This window comes from Camarhynchus parvulus, chromosome 4A (assembly GCF_901933205.1).
Source record: "Camarhynchus parvulus chromosome 4A, STF_HiC, whole genome shotgun sequence".
Lineage (NCBI taxonomy): Eukaryota > Metazoa > Chordata > Aves > Passeriformes > Thraupidae > Camarhynchus > Camarhynchus parvulus.
The window spans coordinates 8056957-8075886 of NC_044600.1; the positions used below are offsets into that span (position 1 = coordinate 8056957).

An 18930-nucleotide genomic window follows, 5' to 3' on the forward strand; every position below is an offset into this window, starting at 1 on the left:
TTTGGAAGACTTGCTGCATCTCTCCCATAAAAAATGTGAGAGCAAAATTCCAAGTGACCATATTGTATTTGGAAAGGGCTGAAGGAGAGGGAGTTTGCGGAAATTTGTGGATGAAAAAAAAGATCAATATGCATTTTTAGCACAAATGAGAACTGTAGAAATTAGCTCAATTTTCAGGAGGGATTTTGAAAAGCGGCATTCTGCCGGGGGCTGAATAACTGCTCCGAGATCAAGAGAACTGCTCGGGGATGTGCTAACGTAGCTGCTTTCCTGGTAGAGGACATGAACCATACCCGTCTGGGGCACAGTTCAATAGCTGTAGCAGACAAGTGTGAACCCAGTTGTAAAAGGAAAACGACTTTGACTCGCAGAACGAGACCTTCGTGAGTGTGCGGCCGCACTGCAGCGCCATGTGCGGAAGCACGGAGGGCACGGGGCAGGCGGCGGGGCAGCGGAGCGGAGCGGGTGTGATCCCTGCAGGGGCTGTGCGGGCACCGCCCGCGTCCCGCGGCGTCCCTGCGGTTCCGCGACTGCAGCGCGGCCAAGTCCGGGCTCGGGGAGGCACCGACGGCTCCAGTGGAGGGGAACCCAGTGATCTCATAGTCTTTTCCAATCGGATTGATTCCGTGAAGCTCTGTGCTGGGCATGCGGGAGGCAGCGCAGGGGCAGCACATGGGGCACAGAGGGGTGACAACAGACGGAGGGCAGTGCGGGCCGGGGGATGCTCCCGTCGCTGCACAGCCCTGAGCCCGGGGCGGTGCTGCCCAGGTGGCGGGGCCGGGCCGCCCCTCCCGCCCGGCTCGGATTACCTGGGCGGGCCGGCCCGGCCCTACCCGTCACGCCGCCCTTCCCGGCTGGTCCGGCCCCTTGACGGGAAGTGGGAGCGGGGGGCCGCGCTTGGGCGGCCGAGCCATGGCAGTGTCCGCGGCCGCTCCGCTGCCCTGCCCGCTCCTCCTGGCCGTCTGCTGGGTGGTGGTCGCGGGGACGGCGGCAGGTAGGAGCGGGAAGGGCGGCGGGGACGGGCGGCGGGGCTCGGGAGCGGCTGCGGGCTGCGCTCCGTGGCCGCGGGCGCGGTGCCGGCGCTGGAGCGGCCGCTCCGGGCTCTCCTCGTGCGTGGGTCGGGCGGCTCGGCCGTGGCTCCGCGCACACGCGGGCATGGATGTAGGAGAAATGCGGGCATGGATGTGAGGGAAATGCGGGCATGGATGTAGGAGAAATGCGAGCATGGATGTAAGGGAAATGCGGGCATGGATGTAAGGGAAATCTTTTAATTTTGTGGTAGAAATAGCCCGAAGCTCGTCAGCCGTGTGCGAGGCAGCGCCGGCTGCGCGCCCTGCCCTGTCTCTTACCGGGAGCGGGGATGCTGAAAATTTTCTCTCCCCTTTCAGTAAGGCAGCTCTTGGCAGGGCCAGCAGAAATGTTTTCAGCTCCGTCTTCGTTTCCCGGGACAGTTTCTGCTTTAAAACCCCGAGCAGAACCCCCTGCCCTCCTCCCGGTGCCCACGTCCTGCTGCGGCGCGGGAGCGGCTCCGCCGGTGCGGGCACGCAGAGCCTCCCTCGCCCTGCGCCTTCGCTCTTCCTTTAGTATTCCCGATTTTGGAAGTACGAATGTTTAGTTTAGGAAACATGCGTGCGCGTCTGTGAGGGCTTCATAAGGACGCGGGCTTGAAGGTTTATTCTCTGCTCATGTTATCCAAAAACGCAGCTATAGACATTAACGAAATGTTATTTTTCAACTGTCTGCAATTCGGTTTATCACTATGAAGTCAACTTTTTCACTATGAAATCAACTTTCAGAAAATGCAGGAGGACAAAATAAAAATATGATGAGTTTTATACTACTTTACAACACTCTCACGCTACTTGAAGCAAACGATTTGTTGATGTTTCCTCGTTAGGGCTTTTAGAAATAATATGTTTTCTATGCCTCACGTAATCTCTGCTGGCTCTTGCTCTTCTTCTTTTCTTAGAAGCACCACCATGGTTTTGCATTTTAAGAGTGAAATAACGGCTTGCCTACCTTTGTAGTTGGTCATTGAGTTGTTCTGCAAAATTGCTACAGAAATCTTAATAACGAGAGCCTGAGATGTGAGCATGAGCATAGTTTACACAGACAAAAGTATGAGATTGGCTTAATCCATGAATAAAAGCTGAATTTAAAACTTTAAAACACGAGCTTCAGAATTCTGTAGATTATTCAAAAACCTACTAAATTTAAACTTTTTATGCTAATACAATTTACTGATTAATTTATAAGCTGGAAATATTAGCACTTCTTTGTGTGGCTAGTAATCCGCAAACTTTGAGTGCAGTGGCTTCTAATCAAAGCTTTTAGAGGAAAATGTTTAGAACTTCAGAGTAGAAATCAGGGATGACATTTTTTAATGGTTTGTGGCTATTGTAGGTAAAAGTTCAATCATGACAAGATGGAATGCTTGGAGTTGTGAACTCTTGTTGAATTTTTTTTTTTATATGATCAAAAGGATTCAGTATTTGCAAACTTAATGTCCCAAGGCTGTTCCTAAAGCCTGTCCTATGTTTTTGTTAGTGGAAGAGGTAATAGGCAAAGATGTTCTTGCTGTGTTCAGTTTTCTCACTGGAGGATGTATTTTTGCAAGAATAAAAATTTCTCTTTTCTGCTCAAACAAAAATCACAAAAATTTTAAGTATTCAAACAGACTAAGCATATTCAAACTAAATCAGTGCATCTTTGTAATTATTCTCATTATCTGTGCAAGCATCCATTCTCTATGCAAACACGTGGATTATAATGGTGCCTGATCTTTACCATTGCCTGTTCTTGAGCTATGCAAGGGTCTGAGAGAGCTCCAGAAGTTTGATGAATTCCCTTCAAGATTTAGCTGCTCTGGCTTTCAGGAAATATAAGATAATGGTGTCATGGATGCTTTAAGCAGAACTGTTGCTCAAGGAAGCTCTTTTGCTTCTCTATCTTCCCTCTTCCTTGTGCTAGCAGAAGGAAATGTGGCTGCACCGTGAGCTGGATGGGAAAACTGATCCTGATGGAATTATTCTGTCCTTTTCCTATGAGCTCACTGGAATGTTGGGATGGGTTGAGCTTGGTTCCCTGGGACAGCAAGACCTGCAGCACGAGCTGATATCTGTTTGAAGTGTTGGTGAAACTATTGAGTAACGAGGGTACACTCTGCCCACAGACTGACAAGTGGTGGTGGCTCAGTGATGGTACCTGGAGATACCCTGAGAAACAGAAATTGGGCTTCTGGTTCAACATCTTCTCATAGTACCTGTTAGAGCAGCCCTTTAAAAAAACAAAGTTCACTTTTACTTTTTTAGGGAATTCCCAGTTGGTGATGTTTTCTAGAATTGATGTCTGACATGTACTTTACTTTTTCCTGGAAGTTTGCCATTTCCTGTCGTATTTCCCTTCTTTGTTTTCTAATATGATCTTCAAGCTTTGTGATGGGTCTTGAGTAGGCATTGACTCAGTGCACACGATAAGGAAGGGTCAAAGCACAAATGGATTTATCGCTGTGACCGTCTCTGAGTCATGGCCTTGCTCTGCTTCTCGTTGGCTTTTGGGGAGGTAAAAAATGTATCCCTGAAGTGTGGCAGCAGTGAATTACCACTTGTCCCACACTGGTTTTGCTCACTGTGCCAGAACATAGCATTATATTTTTAATAGGTAATTGAGAAAGCAATGTGGTTTCCTTGTTGTTTTTTAACATTCTTGCATTTGCAATCTTTGCTTTGCTTGCAATCTTTGCTTAAATTGTGCTTCAGCTGCTGCTTGCAAGATGTAATCACTTGTCTTTTTAAGGATTTCTCTTTAAATCTATGCTGATGGATAACTTTTGGGGAGAACACGGTATTAATTGCTCCAAAAAATGTACATACTGTTTTTACTAAAGTTTCAGCATGTGATTCATCTTCCCGCAACGTGCAAAATCTTGAGTACCACAACCACTGCATTGTTGCAGGCTACAATTTCTTAAAAATTACTTTTCAGTTAATTTGTGCATATTTAAAATATTTATGAGTTCAGGTAACAAGAATAATACAAACACCTTAGTGGTCAGTACCTTATCTGATAGAAGACGTGAGCTGACAAAGCTGAGAAGTTATTTGTGTTCTTTTCTGTCAGAGAGTTAAAAATCTGCCAGTATTACTAACGGTAAAGTGTGGATTGTTACACTGGTAACTCCTTTCTTCCAGGAGCAAAAGTTCTTCCATCTCCATCCAATTTGAACTATTCATTGACCCATATCTGTACTCTGACCTGGACATGGAACCCCCCAGAGAACATCAGCAGTAGCTGCAACTTGGAGTATTCCAGTGACATCGTCATTAATGGGGTTCCCGAGGACAGAAGAGTAAGTACATCACCTCTTTGAGCTCTGTGTTCCAGTAAATGCCTTACTGTTATAAAACTCCGTGTGGGAGAGCATTTACACATATATAAATACAATTTTAATATAGCGTTTCATTCTTATCATGGGATCAAAACCTCAAAAATGAATCATACCAGCATATGGGATCTCCAGATCATAAAAATCTGTCTGTTGCTCTCTGATAACTGAGTGCTGATGGTAACACAGAAGTACTGTTATAATAATGGGAGAAGTCTCGTTTCAGTCTTTGCTTGTGCAGCTTTCTAGAAAGAATAGATACAGGGCAGTCTGCTCAAGAGTTAACTCAAGAGTTAAATGGGAATTTGCAAAGGCTTTTCTCCTTTACTTTGGACTCAGTTTAAAGAGACATGCAGATTTAGTTGTAGTTTGATAGTATTGCATCTTTTGGGGTAATGCCAAGAATTAACATTCCCTCATTTACTCTCTCCCTGCAATTACAATTGTTTATGGGAGGGTTGTGTTTTGATGACAATATGGTTCATGTTTGTTGCCTGAAACAGAAGTCATATAACTCATTTGCTTTGGCCTTTTTTTTTTTCTGTGTTGGATGGTTTGTAGCCCAGATGTGCTCCTTGCTGTGGGTTAGCTGCTGTTTGGACAGGGCATTGCCATGGTGCCCATTGCTATGGGCTGTAGGACAAGTATTTTTACGATTTATTGCCAGTAAGAAAATAAATCCGTTATTCCAGCCTCTGGGAATTTGAAGCCTTTGGTAGTTGCCAGCTGTGGGGGAGGCAGTGCTGCAATTTCAGATATGGTTACAATTGATATGATGCCTCTTGAAGCAGTATATTGTTGTTGAGCCCTGTTACAGACTTACAGCCTGATGCTTACATTGGTCTCTTCGTGCTAACACTATTTTTCCCACAGCTCCAGGATATCCTGGACATGAGTCGGGATGTGGTTTGACCAGTTTGGATGGAGCATTGAGCAACCTGTTCTAGCAGAATGCAGGAACCTGCAGCGAGGGGCTTGGAACTGGATGATCTTTAAGCTCCCTTCCAGCCCAAAACATTTATAATTCTGTGACTCTGGTTTTGCAAAGAGCTGAGCTGATTTAATGTCACTACTGAAAGGGTGATGTTTCATTTTGACACTAATGATCTCTAGTAATCTTCATTGGACCTTTAGATGGGCCATTGGACCTTTAGTTGAACCTGCTAACATAGCAGAAACCTATTTACCTATTTTGACTGATTGATTAACAAATCAACAAGTAGAAAGCCTCCATGGTTAAAGAGCTGACTAAGTTTGTGGAAAAGTCTAATAGATATTAAGGTCATCCGCAATGAAAGAACTGAGGGTCAGCAGTTTCACAGGACAGGATGGATTTTTCCTTTTTCCTTTCCTTCCTTGGAAATTTTCTCCCATTTGTTGCTAGAGATGATAACAACTGGTGCTTAAGAAAGACAAAAGAAGTGGCCAAGCTGGGGTGAAGGGGTGAGCTGGCTGCAGCCCCTTAGCTGGGGGGTTTTCTTTTGGAAAGGGCAGAGATACTTTGACATTTTGGCTCAGGGGTGAGGGGCTGAACTCGGCTCCGAGCTCTCTCTCATTCCTGGGGTCTCGGGCTGCGGTCGCTGTGGGAAGAATTCCCCACCACTGGGGAGTCCTGTCTCCCACTGTTTTCTCCTACCACGAGTGAGTCTTTGCTTGTAAGAGTGGCCATTGAACTGGGGCCTTATTAACACCCGATCTCACTGGAAGGGACCCTCACCATCTGCTCGGGAGCCTCCGGGAACGCCCGGACCCCGAGCCCCTTCCCCCTCTGAGGGAGCTTCTCCCGGCTGTGTTTGGGAGCCGGGCTGCCGCTGCCCAGCCCCGCCATTCCTGTGCCACTGCTCCAGGTGTTTCACTGCGCTGTAACCCCACACTCTGCCTGACAGGACACCCCGTGGCTCCTGCTACGGCTGTGGAGTTTCTGATTAATTTTGTTTTTTACTGTGGGATTTTGCTCGCCTCTGCCATTCCAGCTTGCTGCTTCTGAGGGTCCTGCTGCAGCTCCTTTCGCTATCCAGAGGGGCACTGACACCAGCTGCCCCTGGGGTTTGCGAGGAAGCCGCTTTGCTCTCTCTCCCGCTGGCCTGCCCGCCATTAGCGTGTGAGGGAGACGCGGCCGCGCTCGGCCACAGCGCCCCCTGCAGGCCCAGGGGAACTCCCCCGCCCGGCCGGGAGCCAGCAGCGCCCCTGCTGGCCGTGCCTGGAACTGCACCGAGGGGAGGCTGGGCTGGGTTTGTGCTCTGCTCTTTGCAGTGTTACACACGGACATTCCAGTCGAGAACTGGTGTTCCTTTCCTCATGTCTGTGCCTGGAAGTGTTGTTGTCTTATTGCATATCCATACTGTTGTCTTCTTATCGCAAAAGTGTCATACCTTCTTGGTGTTTCTCATGGGCAGCTCTCAGAGCACCGACTTTTTCTTCACAAAGCAGCCAACGGACTCCAGTTCCCTTCTCACCCAGCCACCCCACTCTTTTCTAGCACTCTTCTTCTCATTGATTACAGCTGTGGCCTGTTAAAGTGAGGCTTGTTCCTAATCTTTGATAATTGGCCCAGCTGCAGCTGCCTAGGGGTAAGATTACTTTCTACACTATCTTTATTTTCTTATATTCTATCGCCCTACATGAAAGCCCCTTTATTTTCGAGTTATAATAATTTGTTGGGAAGGGGGCCCACATTTCTTATTCTGACAGAGGTTCCTACCTTCCTTGCCAGACACCTGTCTTTTAAACCCAGACAAACCTAATCTGTCCATTTGTTTGATTTCTTTACCCTCTCATTAGTGCCAATATTTATTATTTTGATATGTGAGTGGTTACAGCATTCTTTGGCCATAACAAAATTATTTGTTTTGTACCCAGTTTCCAGTTAACTAAAACGCATCCTCCTAGGCCAACAAGAGATGCTCAAGAAAGTGTGTGTGAAAGAAGGGTGAGCCTTTTTCTCATGCAAACGTAGTTGAAATGGAAGATCATGAGATACTTGGGCTTGATGTGGTGTCGCTGCTTTTAATAGCCATTTATGGGTTTGTTTTGGTAGGTTTTTCTTCTGCTCTTTAAATCATCCTAACTCATCTCACTGCTTTTTGTTCGTGTCTTCAAATGTTCTTCATTCTGTTGGTCGTGCCCTCATGTGCACAGACACAGAAAGGTGAAGGTCAGATCTGTAAGTGCCTGTTTATACCGCTGTAGTATAAACATGCTTATTTTGTATTATCCATGAAGATTTTTCTAGGATCATTTTGCCCCTTGTTATACTTACTTCTTGATCTCTGTGTAGCCTTTGCTTATGTCTGTAGGTCGCAGGGGTAGGAGTAGCTCTTCTTTGTGAGCTCTGACTGCGCCTGCGAAAGAAGAAAGCAAAGCCAAGTGATGCTGAGGCTTCCCACATAGCCAGACACTGGTTTCCTTTGGCTTTGGGCTGTAGTCTTTCTGAAGGGCTGTAATATATCCTGACAGTAGTAGGAATTCCCATGTGTCTGAGATGGTGTGACAAATGTTTTGGTTTTCTTCCCCCCATCTGAACCCAGGAATGGAGTAAGAGCCGATTCCGTGTGACGGACGCGCACTTGAATGAGGAAGTGCGCCTCAGAGTGAGAAGTGAGTGCAAGAATGACAACACCAGTGAGCCCAGCCCCTGGGTAGAGACCTCCCTCCTGCCAAAAGGTAATGCCAGCAGTGGCCAGACCCCTCTTGCCAGAGGAGACATGGCTTTTTCTCTTCTCTTTCAACAAGAAATCATAAAATACATCATAGGGAAATACCAGACACAAAGATTGGTTTTATTGATAGAGCTTAAACAGGATGATTATACCACCTTTAAATGCAACTGGGGTCTTCTGATGCTTAAAGTCTTCTGGGCAAGCTTGTAAAATTGAAGTGCTCTTCCAAAACAGCAGTGTAGTTCCTGTTATTTGTCTTCTACCTCCTTTGAGCCCTTCTTTCTGAAGGGTTGTAATATATCCTTACACTGGCAGGAATTCCCATGTGTCTGAGATGGTATGACAAATGTTTTGGTTTTCTTCCCCCCATCTAAACCCAGGAATGGAGTATGAGCTGCTTTGGTTTTGGTGGTTGTGGCATAAGAGATGGCTCTGACTCCATTAAGCCTGCTGCCTTCATGACTGACATCTAAATCAGTTTATTTTGTATGATTTTCCTGTATAAACAGAAGCCCATAAAAAAACCTCTAAAACTGTCTGTGTAGGAGGGAGGAATGTAGTAAATTTAATAACTTGTTGAATAAATTACTTAAATAATTGTAATAGGGTTCTGTCTTTTTCAAGAGATGAATGAGGTCTACAAAGCATAGCAAAATGAATAGAGAAAAAGTATTTTTTTGTTTCTTGGCATGCAGAAATATGGGGTCCACAGCAAAACTGTTAGGAAGCAGACTTTGAGGAGTAAGCTGTTTTGCTGAATACTTGAAGTTAGGATGTACAGCAAGAAAATGAGCCTCTTGCCTAAAAGTCTGTCTTAACCCAGGAGCATGACTTGATGTGGATGAAAACCACATGTGGTTGGGAGAATCAGAGACCTTATCAAGCTTGTGTGGGTGTCTGCCAGAAGGGTTCTGTAAATCAGGGAAGGAGATCATTAGGACAGCATGTGTTAAACAGGCAGGGGATTTTAAAACTGTGCGTGCAGATGAAATATTTTTATATATTTCTTGGAATGGGAAAACCTGTTTCATTTCCCTATACTCTTAGTTGCTGCTTCAGGGAGAATGCAAGCTCAGACTTTCAAAGTAGATCTGCATTTAATACGCATTTAGTTTTTAGTTCATGGAGATGTTGCTACTTGCTACAAGGAAAAGGTATCCAATGCAATGTAATATGGTAATAAGTGTAAAGAACTCATAGAGAAATGCAAGATTGAATATGACAGACTTTATTCCATAATTGTTCTGCCTGGGTGATCCATTGGCCTATTCACAATTGCTAAGTACTCATTTGTATTGATGTGACTTGAGTTTCCAAATGTTAGATTTTAATGTCTAAAGGTATATGGCTCTCCAGTAAAAAGTCAACTTACCTAGTGTTGCTTTTGTCAATATTTAAGACTCAGAGGTATTTCCTCGTATTATAAATACCAAGCAACTAATACTATATCTGGAGGAGCTAAAAATAGTAAGCCCTTAATTATGGTTGACATTGATGGCTGTAAAAGCATTTAGCTTTGTTGTAGTTTTCCCTGCAATTACCAGCTACTTTGACTTATTTTTAAAGTACCTATAGATTAATAGAAATAAATATTTTCCTGACTTAATACCTTGTCCTTAGCATCTGGTAACTCTAAGTAGCAATTCAGCCATGGTGAGCTCTGGGATGTGCTGTTGTGATTGGCTTGCCTCTCAAAGTTATTTTGCTGAAATTTCAGCCATTGCAAGCTCTAAACAGCTGGAATTCATCATTTGTTGTGCTGAACAGGCAGTGTAGTCTGAGAGGTAACCAACCCATTTCTGCCTCCCAGTTTCAGTTATGAAATGTTTTACTTCTGGAACCAGCAGAGAAAACTTGGACAAAATAAATCTTAGAGAACATTTCCAACTTGCCTTGCAGGTATTCCAGGTACTGCTGCTGTTGACTTGGGCTGTGTTTGGCACAATCTGGAGTACATGGCTTGTACCTGGCATCGTGGGGAGAATGCAAGCAGTGACACCAACTACACTTTGTTCTACTGGTTTGTGGGAGATTTGTTTTCCCAGCTCTAAAGTGCTCCAGGACTACTCTTTAGCTTTACATGACACATTCCACTTGTCTGCTTCCTGTTGCTTTTAAAGTTCCCAGGGCATTGTGTCCAAGTTCCTGCTCAGTCCCATCCAGCAGAGAACTTCAGCACTGAAGGGGTCAGAAGCTGCTATGGCCAAGACTTTTTGGGAAGTTGATATAACTGCTTTGTGTCTGCTTCTGTAGCCCAGATTAACACAGCTGCTATTGCTTTCTATACTTTTGTTTGGGCACTTGATTCAAAAAGGGAATAATTAAGAACTAAGCTAGACCAATGTATTAGTTGCTTTCTTTGCAGTCCAACAAAACAGGATGTTTAAGTTAGGATCACTCACAATGTATGTGTCAGCTCATAAACCATTGGGAAATGGTATGAAAGCATGAATAACTCTTAGCCGTACTTCTGTTTGCATCTTCAATGTTGTAAATAACTGATTCACCTCTAAAGCTATGAAGAACATCTTTTTATCATCATCCTCCCCACTGGCCAGTGGACAGCCATAAATGGTGTCTTGTTCCCAAGGAACAGACTTGTGTGAGCCAGCTCTTGGCATTGATAGCTGTACATGCTGATCTATGCATACTTCTGCACCTGGATGGGGCTTGTGAAATGCCAGATTGCATTAGCTTCTGTAGAAATAGTGGAGTTTCCTTTTCGAAAGCCCCATGTTGTAGTTTTAAATCAGCTTTTTGTCTTATTTGAGCTAACTACATGAACTTTTTGCTCTTCTTCTCCAGTGGCAGTCTCACAGGCCAGCTGTTCAGTTCAGGGCATTTGGGCAGCAAACAGCACAAGTCTTGCTGCTTTCATTAAATGTGGGGGGACTATTTGTCCACACTGCTGCTCAAACTTTTTCTTTGTTATAAGAACAGGACCAATGCAGGATTGATGATCTGAATTTCTGGGTGGAGAGATACTTACTGGAATAATGCTTTAGATTTGAGCTATATATTTTCAACCTGCCCTTAATTTTAATGGAAGATGTAGCTGCAGTGACTTCAAAGTGGTTTAATTCATGCTGCTTTGAAAGAATAATAATTTTTAGATTTTAAAGCCAAAAACCAAGAAAGCACTTCAATTTTAGACTGAAAGGTACATTTTCTACAATGCCACTGAGGTGGGGTTTTTGTTTGTTTTTCTGGGAGGAAAGGCTATTGATGTATTATCATTGAGACTTGGGCCACCAAGAGAAGCAAGGAAGAAGTTTGTCTTCCTAACTTCTCTATTATTGGAAGGGAATACTGACATTTTGAAAATCAAATCAGGTAAATAGGTAAAACTCAACTGTCTCAAGGGCTTCAATACTTGAGGCTGAGCTAAAGATTGATCAGATCATTCTACCACAGAGATGAAATTCTGCTGACAAGAAGTGGTCTGAATTTAATATGTTCTCTAAATATTCTTTACTCCTTGGAATTGTTCTCCCATGTGGAAAATGTGAACCAAAGCTGACAGCAGTTGTTCTTTTTGATATAAAGCAAGCCTGCCTCTCTTTCTGCGCTCGTCACAAAAACAAGACTCTTTCTAAAGCTTGAGATAGAGGCTGCTTACTTTGCTTAGCTTTTACTTTTTTATATGCTATAGCATAGCTTTAATGCAATATCAGTCTTTAGAATTTGTAACACATGTTTATAAACAAGCTTTCCCATTGCTGTCCTTTTCTTCTGAAGTTTACAAGAATGATTTATTCCTCTAGGTTTGATGGCTTGGAAAACCCTAAGAGCTGTAGCAACTCCTCTGTAGACCAAGGAATCTTTGAATGCATTTTCAGTCTTAGCTTCCCAAAAGACAGGAGAACTTATCCTGCTATAAGTATTTTGATTAGAGGTGATTCTGAAGAAGTCAGGCCTGTGTGTGCAAGTATAAATCCTTCTACCCTTGGTAAGTTTAACATCACATCATAAAAATATAATTAAAATAAGAAATTTCTAGTACATTGTTGTGTTTGAGAAACTTCACCTCATAAAGTATGGATGAGACAATGAGACTAGATGCTCCCTTCTACTGACCTTTGATTTGAAATTATGTAGACAAGAGTTTGTTTTCTGTGGGATGGTTATCTGGGAGGAAGGGGGAGGGGTAATTTTCTGTTAACTTCTATTATTCTTTAGTTGGTTTACTCTTTTTTTGACTTACTAGTGCTAACTTCTTGCTCTTTCTCTTCTTAAACTGGTGTAACATTCTGCAGTACAGGACTGAGCAATTTTTGCAAATGGTGAAATAGAATTTTGAACTAATTATTCCATTTTGCATTTCAGTAAAACCTGCCACACCAAGACAATTGACATTGTCAAAGATTAGTGATAGAATTGATGTAGAGTGGAGTGAATCAGAAACTTTTCCAAAAAGTTGTTTACACTATGAAGTTAAGTGTTGCAATGGTGATTTGGACACTGGTCAGATCATTGCAGTAAGTTTTCATTGCTATTTTTTTTTCAGTGAATCTTTTGAAATATTTGCAGTTGATAATGAGCAGTTGCATGTGACTGGGTCGGGTGCCAGAGCTGGAAGTGCCGTGTGAATGTAGGATTTTTCTCTCATACTCTAGATTTGTTAGTACATCAAAATCCATGCAAGCCTTATGAATCCTTCCCATCATTTTTAGGGTAATTTGTTAGTGTGTGAGAACAGTCTGATAAAGAGGGATTTACTAAACTCTCAGGAAATGGTGCCTGTCTGCTTCTCAGGCATATGGGCTTTGGTGTTCTGGTGTTGGGTTTTCCTGCTGTTGGTCTCTGTGCTCATGTGGCAGCTTTGGAATTGAATGCTGTGACCTGATTGCCCTAAAGAAAAATCAACCACTGGTGCAGACAAGAGCAGAGAATCTCTCAGAGAAAAGCAAAGGAATAAAGATTGAGGATAGAGGGGAAGAAAGAGGGGTGCACCCTCAGGTACACTGATTTTAGTGTGCACATAAAAAGCATTGAGTTCAGTGTCTGGATGGACTCATGCTGTATGTCCATAGCCAAACTGAATGTAGTGTTTGATCAGAATGGTAAAAACAACATGATAAATTTCGAAGTGAGTGGCAGTCTTCTCCTGTGGAGCATGTTTAGTTGTTCATTCTACTCCAAACTCAAATGCTAGCAACATTCCCCAGGAAACTGGTATTTTGGATAAAAAATAAGTGCAGTTAGATCCTATCTAGTGTGTACTCTTTGTAGAGGCATCACAGAACACTTTGGCATGGTTGGTTATGCTGCCCTGACAAGAAGGGAAGCTAAATCACAGATGTTTCTCAGAAAATGGAAAAAAAAAATTAAAAAGGCACTGATCCAAATGCTAAGTCGTAGTTTAATCATTGATGCCAAATGCTGCATGATAGATGTAGCAGTGAATGAAATTAAATCTTAGCTTTGGAATGTGCATTTAGGCCTTCTGTGCTTGTTAAATTCCACTATGTCCTATGTTTAATGAGGTTTCATAGTCATAAAAAGGTCTTCCATCAAAACATTCAGAATACATTAGCTGCACAATGTAAATAGTCTTGGAAGTGACTGACAATACCCTGGTAATTGAACAAAGAAAATTGCCTTTTCTTTTTTGCCTTAGTCTGAAAGGAATTCTGTGTCAATTGCTGGCATTGATGCTAACAGCAAGTACAGCTTCAGAGTGAGAGCAAAGCCAAAGCGGGAGTGCTACAACAGCCATCTCCAAAGTGACTGGAGTGAGGAAAAAGCATTGGTGAGAGACTTGTCCCTGCACTGTGCTGCACTTTACTCTTCATCTCTAAGGCATTTAATACCTTTCTGTCTGCTAAATAAATGGGAGTCAAGGATCATCTCCTTATGTAGCTATTTAATTTTGAGTGAAAAAAGGACAGAAGAGCTCTAGTCCTTCAGCAGCATCACCAGGCCCAGCCTGTGCTGCTGTTGGTAGTGGAGCCATTTGTGGAGCTGTGCAAAGTCCAGTGTAGCCAATTTTTCAGCCCTGAGTCTTGCTCATTTGTATTTCCTTGCTAAACACATCAACATTATAATCCCATCTTTGGAAAATAAGACTGTCCTTGCCTACAAAAGTGCTACTGTACTTGAAAAAGCACTGAGTCTTTGAACAAATTGGAGAATTAACTATTTTGTTGTCATTATTCCTAAAAAGCCTCTAAAAATATCCCTAAGTTTCAAAAATTTCTGTTTTCCAGGTGAGAAGAGGGACTCTACAATCTATTTTGTTCTAATAATTACCATTCCATTAATAGTAACAGTATCTACAATAATTCTACTGGTTTATCTAAAAAGGTAAATATTGATCTCCCTACATTTGCTGCTATCTTTGTCAAGATGAAAGTTATTTAGGATCTGTCTGTGTCAATGTTCGCCTTGTGTTTTGGGGAGTAAAAATAAGAAATGGGTAGAGTTGCACAGAGAATGAAGGCTGGCCAGTGATGACAATGTTGAGTCCACAAATTTTCTTGACTGTACCCAAACATGATTTTGACATTTTTAAATGATCTTGGGGTTTTTAAATGATTTTTAAATTAATATATCCTTCATCTAAATATTTTGTTTTTAACTTCGTGAAGGCTGAAGATATTAATTCTTCCACCAATTCCGGACCCTAGAGAAATTCTCAAGCGCATGTTTGGAGAGCAGAACGAGGATTCCCAGGTTAGTAAGAAACTGTTGGGTCAACAAATCTATTGAACTGGGATCTCTAGACTTGAAGTTTTGTTTTTCATATGTCTGTCTTATAACTAACTGTGTATAAGTAAGTATATCATATGAAGATGAGGTATTTTACAATACTAGGAATTGTTCATAAACAATTACCCAAAACTTAGATTTCCTTCCCCACCCCCCCAACTGCATGTACTTTTCTAGTTAGATTAATAGAATTACATTATTCTGTTACTCCAGATTGCTAGGCCCTTAAATTTGTTTCAGGTTAGGGTTTTTTGGGTGGCATTTTTCTGATTGTCAGGCTTCTTTTGTTGTGTGGGTTTTGGTTTGAGGATTTTTGGTTTTGTTTTTGCAACTCCATTAATTGACTTTTACTGAACATTCATGTCTTTCTGCTACTTAATCATATTTATGATGCTGAATTAAGCTATTTGTGTTTGACTTCCAGAAACTAACATTTTTAGCACTCTCACATTTATCATAGTCTGTTAGCTAGGAAGTAAATCAGACATGTAGCTTCTTGTTAGCAAAAGAACAAAAGCAGCTATAGTTTCAGGCACTGGTTGATGAAAGGCTTGCAGTGGTGCCTTATTTTGGGGAAAATAAATGTAATACCATTAAGGAAACTGATTTCTAAATAAATCTCTCTCAGTAGCCCTTTATAAAAATCCAAAGAGAAGGACACTGACAAGCCCTAATTCAAACCTTGACATGAATGTTGTTCTCCCAAATGGGACTCTTGACCATGAGGGCTGTAACTGTGGTAGCAGTTACACTTTGTTGTGCTTTCACAAGTGTTTGGTTACTGCCCCAGGTAATTTTCTCTGTGTGAAAACTCTACAAAAACTGTACATGCTCAGTTCTCCATCCTCCTGCCTGAGCTTCTCCCGTTGGCTGTAGTTGGAAGCACCAACCTTCAGTTCTTCATTTCCAGAAGACATCTCTTCTGTCAGCCAGGTCTAAGCCATGGCTCTGAAGAGCACATTTTGTTGCCCAGCTACCTTGGCTTTCCACTGTAATACAGGGTATATGTTGTGGAACAGGGGTCTGTCTTACTGGGGTGAAAAAGCAACATTTGCCATGAGGAAATACTGTTAAAAATGTTGTTCCTCTCTTTCAGAGCTCTGCAAAGGATGATCCCATGAATGCTTTTGACAGGTTAATTATAGAAGAAGAAATTCATTCTTTAATTTTAACAGAAACTTCAGAGAGCACTAATGCTGAAAAAGAAAACAGGTAGACTCTGCTTTATCAGTGAAAGAGGAGGAATTCCTGCTCCTGTACCTCAGGTGACTGTAGATGTGAAGAGGCCTGTGAGCCACTGGCCAGCTCTTCCTTCTCTGAAGATGCATCACTAACAGTGACTGTTCTTCCATCTCTGCCAGAAATACCCATCTGAGCTCAGTCAGGATGAGCACGTGTGTAATCCCATGGGACTGCATTGTGGTTCCCTGCTCTGGCTTCAGCCAGCTCTGCCCTGCAATTGTTACTGCCACTTGCACTTGTGTTTGTGCCTCACACCACACTGTCAGGGTTGTTTGTTTGTTTTGGTTTTTGTTTTTGTGGGGTTTTTTGTTTGTTTGTTTGTTTTTTGTTTGGTTGTGGGTTTTTTTGTTGTTGTTTTTGGGGGGTTTTTTTGTTTGTTTTTGTTTTGGATCAAGCACTGTGACTTCTCTGAAGTGTTTGGCTCTGTTTGCAGTGGGTGGGATGGGTCATTCGTGCTACTACGTGGGGTGGCAGAGCATGGACTGTTTGTAGATAACCCTTTGTGTGCCTGGGCTGGGCACTCTCTGGAGGGCACGTATGGACTGAGCTTCCTGTGCTTCTGCCCATCAGCTGGGGCTTGGTCAAATCCCACCAAAGAGGGTTTTAATTTGCAAATGTGTTTGAAAAGCCTCTGCTTTCCAGCTGGTGTTCAGAATATTCATAAAAAAGGCTTAGTTTTGTTATCCTGTCAATTGCCTGTCCTCAGATGCCTTGCCTTCGTGGACTTCTTGGGTTAATTATACTTTGAGTAAAAGGAGAAATAGAAGTTTTTTACTTGTTCTGTGCAGTAGCAGATAAGTGTATTGAATCTCACCAGACTGTGATTCTACTTTGGCCATATTGGCCTGAAGACACCTGATTTTTAGCAGCTAAGTTGTCCTGAGCCTGTCCAATAAAAAATATTAGGATGGATGCATGAGTCTAAGGAGCTGTGGTCAAAAGGATTAGCAAATATTAAACCACTGAAACCCAACTAATTCAAAGGCTTCAAGACCCATCCTTACTGCCAGACTGATGGATCTGGGGAAGAGGGGGTGACAACCTTGACCTGTTTTCTAAGAGATAAGTTTTATTCTTTCTATAGTGGTGAGACTCTGATTGGAGCTTCCCCTCTAGGACTTAGCAATGTAAAACAAGGTGCTGATTTGACTTTTAAAAAAATATTTCTTCTATATTTTACTGTAACAGTTTGACAGGTGTTTTTGATGTTGTTTTGTTCATTCTTTGATGGTTTTGTTTTGAGGATTCTTTACCCAGCAAAGCTCAGCAGGTGTTTTCTGTAAAACTGTGACATTTTTCTGCTCTGCATTCTCAGCATTAGTTTCTGCCCTGTGCTGCAAGGGTGGTTACAGTGGTACCTTGATTGTGCTGGAGGAAGAAGATAATGGAATGGGGAGAAAAGGATCCATGGAAGCCCTTTATGGTTAGTGCTCAGGGATTTCTTGCTCCTTCCAGATAAGTGTAGACATGTGAGTCATGGACATGGGCAGTCTTAGCAGACTGGGAAGAGATGTGACAGGCCTTCTAGGAGCAGACTTTATAGCTACTAACCTTTGAAAGTTCATCCCTGTCTTCAAACTCCGTTCAGTCAAAAAAGTGAAACTAAATGCTATATTTTTAGAACATATTGTTCTGCAAGAAGTAGAATTAGTACCACAGGCTTTTTAGCTACAAATGTGCATCTTTTATGCACTTATGTATTCCCTCCTTATCAATAAATCCAGTTCTTTCCCCATTGTTCGCTGAGCCTCTCAAATACAGTTTTTTTCCATGTCTTTTATCCTCCTTTTGTTAGTGGTAGAAAGGAGAGGAGAAATGTAGCAGAACTAGCAGACCCCCTATTAACACATGCCTTTTACCTCCCATCAGGCTATAAAAACCCCAACATTATAAAAATTAGTAAACAAGACAAAATAAAAATAAAGCCTCAGGGATTTCAGTGAGAAAAAACTCAGGTTATACAAAGTCAGCTAGTAGCACTCTCTGAAATTCCAGAGATTAAGGAATAGTATGAGGAAAAGAGTAATTACATTCCTTGCTGAATTCATTCCCTCTGCAACACTGATGTCCTTAAAATGATAAATATTCCTTCAATCTACCTCATCTGGAATGTTGCTCAACATAGACCACTAGAGAGATATGTATAGTTTCAAGATAAGTAAACATGTAATAAAAAGTGTAATAAAAAGGTTTGTAGCTTTCAGCATAGCAATCTAGGAAAATCACTACTTACCCCTAAATTCTTTTGACTTTTATGCTGGTGTCTATGACAAACCCAAAATTTATTTGCTTTTAAAGAAAAACCAAACCAACAAAAAACCCCAAATTTGTAAAGCCATAGAATGGGAAAAAAAAATGGATGGTAGGTGTTGGGCCAAAAGGAAGATTTAAATGCTAAGGATGGTTTAAGTCACTGTATAGAAAGGTTTTAAATAACACTAGTTGACACTTCCTCGTGGATTCATTTATTGAGCCTGTGTTTCAGCATGTAAAGCAAATATCTGAATATACTTTCACCTTTAACATTTTTTTTTAAGGTAAGAGGTTTTTTAGCTTGAAATTATCTAGATTTTGCTATGATTTATTTTTTTTCTTCATTGCAGTTACTTGATCTGTAAATTTGTTCAAAGAGTGAATAAATGTGATTGAATGCTTTTCAGTGTAATGACATGGCATTTTGTTCTTGGGTTGAGGAGATTAAACTGAGCCCAAAGAGGTGAATTTTTAATGAGGAACCATGCTTGAAGCATGCAGAATCCAGAGAAGAAAAGCTGAGTTGCTTTGCTGTCTTCCCTTTTAAGAGTGAGTTGTTTTAAGAGTCCATTGTGGATGGACTGCATGGCCATGGTTTTGGCTGGAATATTGGAACAGAGATGGAGCTGAGCACAAGGTTTGGGCTCTCACCCTCTCTACTCAAGGCCATTCTACTTTCTG

General features: G+C 42.2%; 1 protein-coding gene across 1 annotated transcript; it reads left to right on the forward strand.

The window, feature by feature from the left end:
- The first annotated feature begins 847 nt into the window (after positions 1 to 847).
- On the forward strand, positions 848 to 18655 carry IL13RA1 (interleukin 13 receptor subunit alpha 1). Its single transcript, XM_030967578.1, has 10 exons — positions 848 to 994; positions 4191 to 4348; positions 7912 to 8047; positions 9943 to 10063; positions 11808 to 11992; positions 12370 to 12521; positions 13664 to 13806; positions 14263 to 14349; positions 14634 to 14718; positions 15851 to 18655. Exons 1-10 carry the CDS (start codon positions 913 to 915, stop codon positions 15968 to 15970), a joined length of 1269 nt encoding a protein of 422 aa, XP_030823438.1. The 5' UTR covers positions 848 to 912; the 3' UTR covers positions 15971 to 18655.
- The last annotated feature ends 275 nt before the right edge of the window (positions 18656 to 18930 follow it).

What these genes read in the sequence shown, in the direction of transcription:
- IL13RA1 (XM_030967578.1), top strand. Translation starts at nt 913, where the DNA reads ATGGCAGTGTCCGCGGCCGCTCCGCTGCCCTGCCCGCTCCTCCTGGCC. An exon ending in AACTACACTTTGTTCTACTG is followed by an intron (nt 10,064 to 11,807) that starts GTTTGTGGGAGA and finishes TTATTCCTCTAG; the next exon opens with GTTTGATGGCTTGGAAAACC. An exon ending in TATAAATCCTTCTACCCTTG is followed by an intron (nt 11,993 to 12,369) that starts GTAAGTTTAACA and finishes TTTGCATTTCAG; the next exon opens with TAAAACCTGCCACACCAAGA.